The sequence below is a fragment of the Balaenoptera acutorostrata genome, chromosome 5, assembly GCF_949987535.1.
Source record: "Balaenoptera acutorostrata chromosome 5, mBalAcu1.1, whole genome shotgun sequence".
In the NCBI taxonomy this organism is placed as follows: Eukaryota; Metazoa; Chordata; class Mammalia; order Artiodactyla; family Balaenopteridae; genus Balaenoptera; species Balaenoptera acutorostrata.
Window position 1 is genome coordinate 67,249,677 of NC_080068.1, and position 13,667 is coordinate 67,263,343.

Here is a 13,667-nt window from a genome sequence, read left to right on the forward strand (position 1 = left end):
AGCAAAAACAAAATTTAAGAATACTTACCTATTTTTTCCTCCAGTATTTTAACTTGTGCTTGTGCTGATTCAAGTTCACTTCTTTTCATGGAAAGTTGGTGCTGAGAGTCCTCAAGTGACCGCTGTAGCTGCTCATTTACTAGCCTAAAGAGTCAGTGGACAAAAACAAATGGTATTCTTTACCTCTGGTAGAAATAATTTTTTTTAATGAAAGATCTTAACAAATATTTTTCTTATTTTTAAAGTTTCTTTTATTCCTTATTTTAAAGCTCTTCCAGTATAATCAAGGGCATTATACTATATATATTATTCCTTTCTTCAAAACTGTTCCATCTTCCTCAAAATAATATGGTGTAAAAATCAAATTAATTGTATACATTTTTCTAGAGGCTTCCTAGTAGTTTTAAAGCTTTTCTCAGTTTCCTAATATCAACCCTCTTTCTCTTAAAATCTATTTCCAATAGTCAAGGCAAAGGAAAAGTCTTGTTTTTACAGAATGGCCTAGCACTTCAAGATCCTGACCATCCTGACCAGCAAGCTTTTAATTCTGCTTCACATTCTGACTTTTTTTGATAGGTAGTCAACTGGAGGTCATAGTAAACAGGGAAATAGGTATTTACTGTAGTGCAATGAGGATTTAAGACTAAAGACTGGTTTCAGGGAGCAAAAAAAAAGGACATACAGCAAAAATAAAGACAATTTCAGACGAATCCTTTACTGATCAGTAAGATTAACTTTTTTTCAGAAGTAACAAGAATTTGCTCTCATGTCATCTAGGGTCTTTGGAAGCTTTTAGTCCTGGCCTAGGAATTCTTAGCCTGGCCTTGCTGGAAAAACATGGCTCTCACGTTAGGCTATTTACTGGGGACTTCCACAGGTTCCTTTTAGGGTTTGTTTGAAGATGAGATAGTAGAAGATACTAAAGGTGGCTTAGCTTAGAATTGCCTAATAGGGAGGAGGTTGGATTCTGAAACCACTAGTAAGATGGGACATCTCCCACAGAAATGAAGAAGTTTTACATGCAACACTGAGATATTCTGAAACACAAAATACATGACCCTGACTGCTCTAATAGCAAGTGAATGATGACCCAGAGGCAGGGAGGGAAGTCAAGGTGAGGCTGACTTCTTTAGAATTGCACAACCAAATAAAACCAAGTCAGAAAGATTCTTGGTTCAAGCAATTTTACTTCATAAAATCATCTGTGAGGTCCAGGTGACTCACTGTATTCAAGCTGCTTGTAAAAGCTACAGCTATTACTCTGAGGGATATAACTACACGGAGTGGAGAAAAAAGAAAGCTAATATTCACTGTACTGATAATTTACAGACATTAGCTCATTTATTCCTAGGACAGTTCCATAATTAGAACCATTATCTCGATATTATAGAAACAAATAACTAATAACGTGTTCAAGATGGCAAAGCTGTTAAGGCAAAGAAAACATATAAATCCAGTTTAGTCTACCCTGATATCCAGGTTTTTCTACTACATCACATTGACTACTACGAAGAGCACAGGACATCTTCTATGTGGAAGGGAAAATGTCTGCCAGTAAACTATAAAGAATCCTTTCAAAAATGGAATGGCTCCCAGAGTTCCTAATGAAGGACACCCAGTAGTTGGCAGTGCTTGAAACCCTAGGTAGAAATGTAAAGATTTTTTTACATCTAAGTTCATTAGCAGGGTTAATTCCTAATGAAAGTAGGGTTGATAAATGAAGGCAGGATAACATCTTGATTGATTATACATATAAAGGAGGCCCTTACTGAGTCTTAAAAATAGCTTTGCCTTTTCATATTCTAGTGTAGACAGGCAAGGGAATAATAGAGATTCCACACAGACCTCGGTGGTAACTTTCTGACAGAAGGATTGCTGCTAAGATAAAGGTCTTCTTAACGAAAGAACTGAGGTATAAAGTTCATAGGAAAGAATAGTTGAGTGACTATCGTATTATTTGTCATCATGGTGTTTGGAAAGGAAAATTTGAGAAACTGTTGAGCACTAAGTTGCTAGGATGAGCTAATTTCTTAGCTTCGAAAGTGCTATAAGCAAAAAGCAAAGGGAAGTGATGACTTCCCACCAGAGAGCGAAGCAATAAAACTTAGAATCAAAATTCTAGCTCTTTACTTACCAGCCATGTGGCTGGATAAGACCATCTCTCTGAGCCTCAAATTCCTCAGTTTTATTACAGTACATGGATGTATACATGTTTTCATCTTAGGGGGCAAAAGTAATTACTTCTCTTCATGATGGACTATATTTTAAACAAAGACAGCATCATAAAGGGTCCTTTATTCATAAGAAGTGTTCAAGTTGTAAAATGGAGCTGAAGCTCCATCTAAGAGGCGTAGGTTTGGAATTTTAATGGCCTCTTAGAAGAAAGAGAGATTGATATGGTATCCCTGTTTTTTAAAATTTATTTATTTATTTATTTATTTTTGGCTGCGTTGGGTCTTTGTTGCTGCCCATGGGCTTTCTCTAGTTGTGGAGAGCGGGCTACTCTTCGTTGCGGTGTGCAGGCTTCTCATTGCAGTGGCTTCTCTTGTTGTGGAGCATGGGCTTTAGGCACACGGGCTTCAGTAGTTGTGGCTCGTGGGCTCTAGAGCACAGGCTCAGTAGTTGTGGCGCACGGGCTTAGCTGCTCTGCGGCATGTGGGATCTTCCTGGACCAGGGTTCGAACCTGTGTCTCCTGCATTGGCAGGCGGATTCTTAACCACTGCGCCACCAGGGAAGCCCAGTATCGCTGTTTTTTTTTTTTTTTTTTTTTGGTATCCCTGTTTTATTTCAGATGTCTCCAAGACTCTATGGTTATGACCCACCACTAACTGAGAAAGTATCATCTCTTGATAACTGAGAGAGGGGAAAAGGGATCAGGACTGGCTTTTCTTTCACATTTCTGCAAAAGGATGATGATTTATATCTGGTGGTCCTAGGTCCCTTGGCCCTTCTAAGTCCAGTCCCATGAGCTCAGCTGTCCTTACTTAGGGCCCTGGCTCCTCTTCTTGTCTTGGTAGAAAAAAATGTTAGGCATGCCCAGAAGATAATTCTTAGGCATCCTAAGGAATCTATGAGCCTTATCTAAAATGGTTCTCAATTCCCTTAACAAATAAATACTTCTCGAAGGAGACCAGTTATATTTGGTTTTCTGAATATACAAACACACTCTACTATAAAAGCTGATACTTATTGCCATAATAATAACTCTAACTAGAGCTTATGGGCTCTTTCCAGGAAAATCCGCTAATGCATTTATTTGATCCTGGATAAGTACATAACCCTCTAGTTTTAAAGAAGGTACACAGTAACTAAAGACTAAGGTGAAATGAAAACAGTCTGACGGTATTTTCAGCTGCAGGAATCTAAATGTTTAGAGCCTCATAGCTAGCAGTGGTAAGGATTAAGGCTATTGTCCTCTGCTGTTGCACCAAGAGACTAGACCAAAGATCCTCTATTTGGACAATTAGAGACTGTGCTTGATATAGAAAAGACTGTTTGGTAGCACTGAAATTTGATGAAAAATGCCTAACTCAGGGAGGGAAAGAGAAAATGGGCCCACCAGGTGGATGAAAAGGAATATATGCTTTATCTATCTGAGTATCAGCTTCTTAAATGTCTTCATGTTAAGGGAAACAGAACTTGATGTGATTAAAGGGACAGCAAAATCTCTATTAAACATATCAAAAGTTGCATGAGGTTTGGACAAGGAGACTTTATTTCTATACAGTGCTTGGTATTATGTTTGTATTGGATTCAGCTTTGGATGTGAACTTGACAGCTTGAACTCATGGTTCTAATGTTTACCAATGTATACTGATATGGAGAATGTGACTGACACACCTTCCTCAGAGACAAGTCTGATATTTGTCAGAGCAAAAAAAAGTTATGGAATCCAGCAATCCCCCCGTTATTACCTATCTCTGTTTACAGACAAACAAAGGTAAAGAGAAAATTCTCCACAACCCATTCCTATAACAAGGTAAAAAGAAAATTCTCCACAACCCATTCCTATAACACAGTGACTGGATTATTCCTAGGTGAGGGAAGTAGCAGACTGGGTAAGAGAAAAGGGTACTAGTATAGCAGAGAAAACGCCAAAGGAGCCGCACGGTAGGGGATCCAAGGGAGGGCACTGAAAGCTCTGTCTTATAAGACTGGGAAGGGCATCCTGTGAGGGAAGGAAAGGGGAGTTATAGATATAGTTTGAAGGAAAAAGCAAAATGGACTAAATGCAGCTCCATTCATCTGGACACAAAACGGAAAAGGGTAGACTAGTAATTCTGGGTGATAGAAATATACCATGGTATTTGTACTTTGGAGTTGAACATAGACATGAACCAGAGGGGGAGAGGCCATTCCATTCAGGTAGCTCTCCTTCATAGCATGTATGTAGTACCTTGCAAGGAAAAAAAAAAAAACCAAAACGGAAAAAGAAGCTTCTACCTTAGTTCTTCCTAAACAGTATTCCTTAATTAAACAGACAAACAGCCAGCTCTTGGTCTTATTACATAGTTTGTTTTGATTTTGTGTAACAAATGTTTCCTAAATCTGGCCACTGTTCTCCAAGTTCATTGTCACTGTTTCACTCCAGACACATTGTCTCCATTGTCTGCCATCAGTCTCTTAAGACTCCAAATTCACCTTCCCTATTTTTGTGAGAGTTCACTTCCTAAGAGGAATGGTAGGAAGTCACCCCCTTGGTTAAAAATCTGTTTGTTCTCCATGTTTGTAAGATAAAATCCAGACACTCTTGGTTATCATACCAAGTTCTTTATTACCTGACTTCAACCTGTAGATACAGCCTACTTGGGCCATACTGACTTTTTTTTTACCATTTTTCAGACACATCATCTTTTAGACTCTGTATATAAATATTCTGATTTTACATTTCTTTGAAAGAAGAACGAGAAGAACAATGACATAGGTAGCAAAAAACTCTGTAATTTCCAGCAATTCTACACTAAGGAGTACAAATAATCTGAAGTACAGGCATACCTTGGAGATATTGTGGGTTTGGTTCCAGACCACCAAAGAAAATATGGCAATAAAGTGAATCATGTGGATTTTTTGGTTTCCCAGGGCATATAAAATTATGTTTAATACTCACAAACATAAAAAACAAACTTATGGTTAACAAAGGGGAAGGGGGAAGGGGGAAAGGGTAAATTAGGAGTTTGGGATTAGCAGATACAAACTACTATATATAAAATAAACAACAAGGTCTTACTGTATAGCACAGAGAACTATAATCAATATCTTGTTATAAATCATAACGGAAAGAATATGAAAAAGTATATATGTGTGTATATGTATAAATATATATATATATATGCACATATGTATAAGTGAATCACTTTGCTGTACACCAGAAACACAGCATTGTAAACAACTATACGTCAATAAAAAAAATTAAATTAAAAATTCAAAGCCATTAAAAAAATAAGTAAATAAAAATAAAAGTTATGTCTGTACTATACTGTAGTCTATTAGGTGTGCAATAGCATTATGTCTGAAAAAAACGATGCACATACCTTAATTTAAAAAACCTTATTTCTAAAAAATACTAACCATCATCTGAGCCTTCAGTGAGTTGTAGTAATAGACAAAGCTCACTGATCACAGATCATAACAAATATAATAATTATGAAAAAGTTTGAAATATTGCAAGAATTACCAAAATGTGACACAGAAACACGAAGTGAGCAAATGCTGTTGGAAATACGGCACCAATAAACTTGCTTGATGCAGGATTTCCAAAAACCTTCAAGTTGTAAAAAACATGACATCTGCAAAGCACAATAAACTGAAGCACAATAAAACAAAGTACGCCTGTATCTGTTAGGGAGATTTTAGAAGGAGGTAGGTACAAAAATTTGCCTGCAATCATATCAAGCTATGAAAGTCTTTAAAAGTACAGATACTCAAAACTTACCCAGATTCACTCAGTGAACAGGAACCTCCAGAGATCAGTCCCTAAATCCATACTTTACAAAAGCTCCCCAAGTGATTCTGCTGCAAAGCCAACTTTGAGAACTACTGCTTTTCAAAGGCCTAGTCCAAAATGCCACCATTATGAACCTTATATAGCAACAAGCTTGTTCCCGGAAGAGAAATGAAACTTTCAATAAACTTACCTAAGTGAGTTCATCTCTGTTTTCTGATGAGATGAGTCACCAGCCACATGGCTAAGTTTTTGAGTTTGGAGTTTTATTTTTTTCTCTAAAGCCTCTATTGTTTCTTTCATTTTTAACATTTTAGACTTTAATTCACATTTTTCATTTTCAAGCTATAATTAAAGTTTAAAAATTAATAGGTATGTGTCTCAGTTTCTTTTCCTTAAGCACTTTTTCATAATATTTCTGGAAGAAAACTAAGGAAACAAATTAGATTTATTTAAAAATACTTTAAAAGTCACGTGTACACTTTAGGTTCTAGACGTCAGAATAGGCAAACACATTTTTCTCTCTCTCCTCTTCAATATCATTGAAATCAAAGAAAAGATACCAAAAAAGAAAGGCAAGAAAGGAAGAAAAGAATGTATCCATAACAGCAATGAGGGGAAACCACTAGCAGACCAAAATTTTGAGAAATTTCTAAAAAGAAAAGTAGCTAGGACTGAACTGAAGAAAAATCAGAGCAGAAAATACCGTAACCCAAACACAAAATGGACAAGATTTATATGAGGAACCTGTAACATTTTTCCTGAAGAGCATAAAACACAACCTGACTTAATGTGAAGACACACCATGTTTCTGAATGGGAACACAATATTGGAAACGGATTAAAATTTCCTGAAATAATTGTAAATTCAATAAAATTTCAGTAAGAATCCTGACACAACCTTTTTAAAATTAGATGGGTGACTCAGATTTCATTCTAAAATTTACTTAGGAAAAAAGAAAGTTAAGAAAAAACAGTAAGAATGGGGGGCAGGAGGAAGACTGCAGCTAGACTTGCTTTATGAGATATCAAAATAAATGAAAAAGCTACTATAATTAAGATAGTATGGATTTCACATATGGACAAGCAGATACATCACAAATGTAAGTTTAGCAAAGGCAGCATTTTAAGAAAGTGGGAAAAGAATAAACTCTTTAAAAATAGAGCTGGGATAGCCACTCACTGGAGACAAAAAATTAGCTAGATTCTATTTTATTTTACGTACAAAAATAAATTCTAGATGCAATAATGATCTATATACAAAATTCAAAACCAAGAAACATTAGTGATAAATTTAAGTCTTCCAGTTGAAACTGTAGACTGACCACACACATTTTTAACATCCCTTCTTCTGGAAACAGTGCTAAAATGATAGTAAAGAAATAAGAAGGTTATATACTCATAATACAGAGAGAACAAGAGAGGAAACAAGGGTGAACACGTGACTTCAAAAACTTGTGGAAGACAAACAGCAGAGAGTGGTTCAGAGTGGAAGAAAGATATATACAATCTAAAGCAGGGTCTGAACCTAGGAACTAATGACCTTTGAGGCCAGGTAGTTCTTTGTTGTGAGGGCCGTCCTGTGCACTGTAGGACGTTTAGCAGCATCCCTGCCCTCTGCTTACCAGATACAAGAAGTACTTTTTCCCCTAATTGTGACAGACAAAAATTCTCCAGATATTGCCAAATATCTCTTAGGAGGCAGAACTGACCCCAGTAGAGAATCACTGACCTAAAATGGCCAAGTAGGGAATACCAATGAGCACAGCCAGTTGACTTACCCTGAAGAAGCTCAACACGTGGAGGCATGAAGCTGTGGGGTGGGGCCACGAGGAGAACTGAACAAGGAGATTGGCTGAAAGTCTATATACTGGGACACTCATACCCCAGTTATCTCTTTCTAGAAAGTTTTCTTGGAAATCAAATATATTAAAAAAATCAATAGAAGGGCTAAAAGACAAAGTTGAGGCAATCTCCCAGAAAGCAGAACAAAAAGTCAAAGAGAAAATAAAGGAGAAAAGATAAGAACATTAGATCTCTTTAGGAAGTCTAAAACCAACAAATAAAGCTCCAGAGAGAGAAAACAGAAAAGTAGAGTAAATTACCAAAGAAATTGAAAACATAAGATAAAGAGAAAACCCCAAATCCTTTCAGAAATAAAAACATGTCATGTACAGAGAACTCAGAAAAGAATAGCATCAGACATCTCAAAGAAAGTTGAAAGACCAATGGAGAACAGTATTCAAAATTTTTAGTGAAAATAATTTTCCAATGTAGACTGCCATATGCCTAAGCCAAATCATAAATTATGAAAGTTGAATAAAGACATTTTCAGACAAGCAGAGTACCAAAAAAATTTCCTCCCATGTATTCTTTTTCAGGAAACTGCTGGAGAAGATGCTATACCATAATGAAGGAACAAACCAAGAAAAGAAGAAAACATGAGGTTCAACACAGGAGAGGGGGACAGGGAAAGTCTTATGAGGACAGCTATGGAGAGACATAGTCCATAATGAAGCAAGATAGAAAGCTCAAGAAGGGAGGTATTCGGGGGAAAAAGACCAGAACTGGTAAGTTTGAAAACTCAAAAAATATTGAAAGGCATGTGGCAGAGATGGAGTTCTTGATAAAAATTAGCAATGAAAAACAGAAAAGTAACAAAAAACAAAATGAAACAAAACAAAACAAAAGCAATTATTAACTCCAGGAAAATGGTCTACAAGAAAAAAGGTAAGAGTAGTACTGTCCCACTTGGCTGAGCCGTAAACCACGAGAAGTCTTGGTAATATAAACAATAACTACTGAAGTGAGCAAAATATGTAATTAAACTATGTAATGGGGGAAGAAAAGGGGAGTGCTAATCCATCATCTACCATCATGGAGACTCACTAAATAACCTTAAATCAATAAAGACTAAATAGCACAAGCACATTATTTAGAAACAGGGAGGTAAACATCAGGAAAGAGAGCTGTGGATGGTAATTTGTGGGATACGGAGGTGGGAAAGGAGAAATTTTTTTGCACTAAAAATCTTCCAGAATTCTTGTTCAAACAAGAGTACATGTGTGGTATAAAGATTAAAAACAGGAACATTTGTGTACCCATCACCTGGCTTAAAAAATATTACCTGAACCTTTGAAACTACTGTGAGCAGTCTCCAGTGACATGCCCTAACTCCTGCCCACAGTATCCACTATCCTGAGTCTTCTGTTTCTCATTTCTTGCTTTTCCTTAGCACATCACATCTGTATGAATCTCCAAACAATTTACAGTTTAGGTTAGCATGTTTTTGAACATTACATAAGCAGAATCATACTGCATGTTTTCTTCAACATCATATTTGCAAGATTCATGCATGTTGATGTTTGTAGCTATTATTCATTCATTTTTGTTGCTCTGTAACACGCCATTGTATGACTTACCACTGTTTATTTTCCTCACAACTGACATCCAGATTGTTTTCTTTTTTCTGTCAGAGAGTAAACATTTTAGGTTTTGTGAGCCATATGGTCCTTTGCCACTACTCTACTGTAACAAAGACACAGCCATAAGCAATGTATTAACAAATAAGCATGGCTGTGTTCCTATAAAAACTTTATTACAAAAACAGACAGGAGACCAGATTTGGTCTAGGGGCCATAGTTTATTGATTTTGATCCAGGGTTCATATCTAGAAATGGATTTGCTGGCTAATAGAGTATGCCTTTGCTAACCTAGAACAATGCCAAATTATTCTCCAAAGAGGTACCACCAGTTTGCACTCCCAGAAGCTTCACAAACTCACTAATAATACTAGCTATAACTTGTTAATTTCTGATGACCTGATGGATGTGAAATGATTTTGCTGTGGTTGTAATTGGTATTTCCCCTATTACTGAGGTAGAACATCTTTTATATTTATTAACCATTTATAATTTCTTCTGCCATGAAGTGTCAATTCACATCTTCTGTTGAGTTTTTTTTAGGTTAAATGTATGGTAAGTTGTTCTCTGCATTAGCGGCTTGTCTTTTCAATTTATGGCTATTTGATAAACAAAGATGTTCTTGTCAATGCGGTCCTATTTATCTATGTTTTCTTTAAAGGAATAAACTTATTTGTGTCTTGTTTAGGAGCACACACTGGCACCAGACACCTGCTAGCTGTGTGATCTTGGGCAAGCTTCCCCTCTGTTTCCTTATCTGTGAAATAAGGATAATATTAGCATTTACTTCTTATGGTTGTAGTGAGAATTAAAATTATATACATGAATATACATAAAATGTTGAGAAAGGTACCTGACACACAGTAAATGCTATATAAATGATTGCTATTATTATTATTTTGCCAAGGTAAAAAGGTTTTTCTCTTGAATTTTCTTCTAAAATTTGTAGCTATTTCTTGAACATTCAAGGCTGCAAGTAACCTTGAACTGATTTTTGGGTCTGGTATATTTTAGGTAGGATCCAATTCCTCTTTTATTTTATGTTTTATTAAAAAAAATCTATCTATCTATCTATCTATCCATCCATCCATCCATCTATCTAGACTGCGCCGGGTCTTAGTTGCAGCACGTGAGATCTTCGTTGCGACATGTGGGATCTTTTAGTTGCGGCATGCGGACTCTTAGTTACGGCATGCATGTGTGATCTAGTTCCCTGACCAGGGATCGAACCTGGGCCCTCTTCATTGGGAGTGCAGAGTCTTACCCACTGGACCACTAGGGAAGTCCCCAATTCCTTTTTTATATACATATATATGAACAGTCAATTGTCCCAGAAACAATAAATTACTGAATAATCCTCTCTTACCCCATTCATCTGAGTCCTCTAAATATCAAATTTCCATAATTTGTGGGTTTGCTCTCTACTGGGTTTTATCACTCTCTTAATCCCTGAGCACTACCACCCTATCTTAATTAATGACTCTAAAGCCTTCATATCTAGTAAGACAAGTTCCACACTACGTTATTCTTTAAAATTTCTTTGTGATTCTTGGCTCTTTGCTTCCACGTAAATTTTAAAATCTATTGTCAGTGTTCACTCTCACACACATCCACCCACCCACCCATCTTCTTGGGATTTCAGCTGAAACTACATCAACTCTACAGATGAATTTGGGGAGAATGTACATTTTTTTATAAACATAATATCTGTCACCTTTTTAATAAATTGGATACATCTCTCCACTTATTTAGGTCTTCCTTAATGTCTTTCAGTAAGGATTTAAAATGTTTTTTATTAAGATCATGCAAAATTATGCACAGGTATCTTGTATTATTTATTGCTATAAAAATGGTATGGATTTTCTTTTTAACTATCTTGCTTGGGATTTGTCATGCTACTGGAATTCACTGTACATCCTGAATCAGAGGATTCCTGTGTTTTCTATCATACCTAGAGAAGTATCAGTTATTATGTCTTCAAATACAGCCTCTCCCGTATTTTATTATATTCTCCTAGAATTTTGACTAAATAAATGTAGGACCTTCTCACTTTATTCTCTAAGGCTTTAACTTATTTTATATTTTCTATCTCCTAGTCTCTTTCCAATGACTTCTAGTACTTCAGATATATTTTCCAGTTCATTAATTCTTGCTTTCAGATTCTGGGCAGGCTAGAGTGACAGGGACCCTTCTACCTGAAATAACTAAAAATTTGGGCAAAGTATATGGAACAATGGTTTTCAAGACACTGGGCATTAGGCAATGATGGATAGTGACCCCTGAGAAATGAAACAAGTGAGATGAGCCCTATAATTGTTCCAGTTTATTGCCTGAAGAATTTCCAGGCTGTGGCACAGGGAAAGAAACCAGCTGGACCTGGTGATTCCCCTAAGTTCAGAATACAGGACTGAGAGTCTAGGGAGGCCAAAGCAGTTAGAATTCGCAGGGCAGATACTGCAGGAGAACTGCACAGAGTAAGAGCACCAGAGATCTAAGAGATCTATAAAGGGTGCCCCTTGAATCTTCAGCTGAGTAGAGCTCAGCTCACAGAGAGCTACCCAAGACCAGGGAAAGAACCATCAAAGAATTAGAGGGAACAGTACTGAGGGCTCATGCAGGGCCAGGAATAGCTTCTTTTCCCATCAGTCATTTGAAAACCTCATAATTCATGAGGCAACAGGTAGTGAGCATACTCAAAAAGATTTGGTTTCAGTAGTAAAACAAAATTAGTCTGAAGCTAAATGCTATTCTAGTCCCACCTAATTAAGCTTAAAAGCAAAACCAAAAAGTAACAAGCTACTTCCATCTGACTTAAGTGTATCCCAGAACGAACTTCAAGAGTGTTTCTAGGAATACAAGCTCTCCAGCAACCAAGAAAATAAAATTCACAATGTCTGACATCCAATCTAAAGTTACCAGGCATGCAAAGAAACAGGAAAATACAACCTATGAGGAAGAGGAAAAAAAATCAACTGGCCCAAAGCTGATAGAAACAGATGACAGAATTAGTAGACAAATAAAAACAGTGAAGACAGGGAAAAGGAAACTAGTCAAAACAAAACACAGAAAGATAAAAAGACTATCAGAACACATACCAATTTGTTAAAAGCTCTATCTCTAGTGAGAGCAATAAGGAATGAAAACGATTTTCACTTTTTACTCTAAGTCTGTATTACATGATATTTTAAACAAGAGCAAAACAACAATAATCATAGCTAACACTTACCGAGTGCTTACGATATGCCAGTAACTATACTAAGTTCTTGATATGTATTAACTCATTTAATTTTCACAAAAACTCTGAGAAGTATTAGCACCATTTCTATCTTACAAATAAAGAAATTAAGGGATGAAAAGTTTAAGAAACTTGCCTACAGGTAATAGGTGACAAAGATGGATTTGAATCCAAGTAGTCAATCTTCAGAGTACATACTCCTAGTCACTGTTATACAGTTTCTCTAACATATTATTTTGTAATTTTAAAAACATACAGCACATTAAAACTATAATTAAAATAGTCATTCATACAACAAAATATACCCCGAATTCAGTTTGATAAATTACCTGGTGATTAACACATGTCAAATGTTCAACAGTTTTCTCTAATTCTGATTTTTCAAAAATACTCATTTCATGGAGATGCTGTAAGAGAATTTTATAGAAGATGTTCATTCACATCAGATAATAAAACAAAATTACCAGAGTAAGCAATGCAAGTCTACAGTACTATTTTATCTGTCTTTTTATAACAGAAATGTTTTAGAAAGAAAATCATTAGAAATTTTACAAAAACAATGTTTTTGGTTGAAAACAAAAACACAAGAGGTTCTCATCTTTTATGCTTTACCTCCATGTATGACTATAACAGAAGACACAGATTGGTATGGGTTCATTTATAAAGATTTATACAGATCAATCCATTAGCACAACTATAAAGGGAAAAACCCAGCAGGTTAAGTAAGCTCAGGAGAATGTCCTCATTAGAGGAGATGTAAGAGGAACAGAGTATAAAGAAAGAACAGATGGGATCAGAAAGACACAGAAAGCAGACTACTACAGGGCCATGCAAGAGATCAGAGTTTCAACAATGAGCTGGTCAACAGTGTAAACACGAGTGTTGTTATTTTTGGTTATATTACCTTATCCAACTTTTGCTGATGCTAAGTCTAGGACAAGTGATATGTTGGTGTTCTGTGAGAATTTTTCGTGCAAATTCTTACTTCCATCCATGTTATTCATTAAAAATAAGTAAAGACATCTGATGTTTGGATTATATATTTCACTGAAAAGGTCACTGTGCTGTA

The 13,667-nt window shown here is 36.1% G+C and overlaps 1 protein-coding gene across 7 annotated transcripts in view; it reads right to left on the reverse strand.

Moving 5' to 3' along the window:
- CEP135 (centrosomal protein 135) overlaps positions 1 to 13,667 on the reverse strand; it is a 78,014-nt gene that overhangs the window by 22,795 nt on the left and 41,552 nt on the right. For all 7 annotated transcript variants that reach the window (XM_057547354.1, XM_057547352.1, XM_057547356.1 and 4 more), the window contains 3 exons: positions 12,928 to 13,005; positions 6,136 to 6,287; positions 29 to 144 (listed from right to left, as the gene is read on the reverse strand). In XM_057547354.1, the coding sequence (XP_057403337.1) occupies positions 29 to 144; positions 6,136 to 6,287; positions 12,928 to 13,005 (346 nt within the window). The remainder of the gene's footprint in view (positions 1 to 28; positions 145 to 6,135; positions 6,288 to 12,927; positions 13,006 to 13,667) is intronic.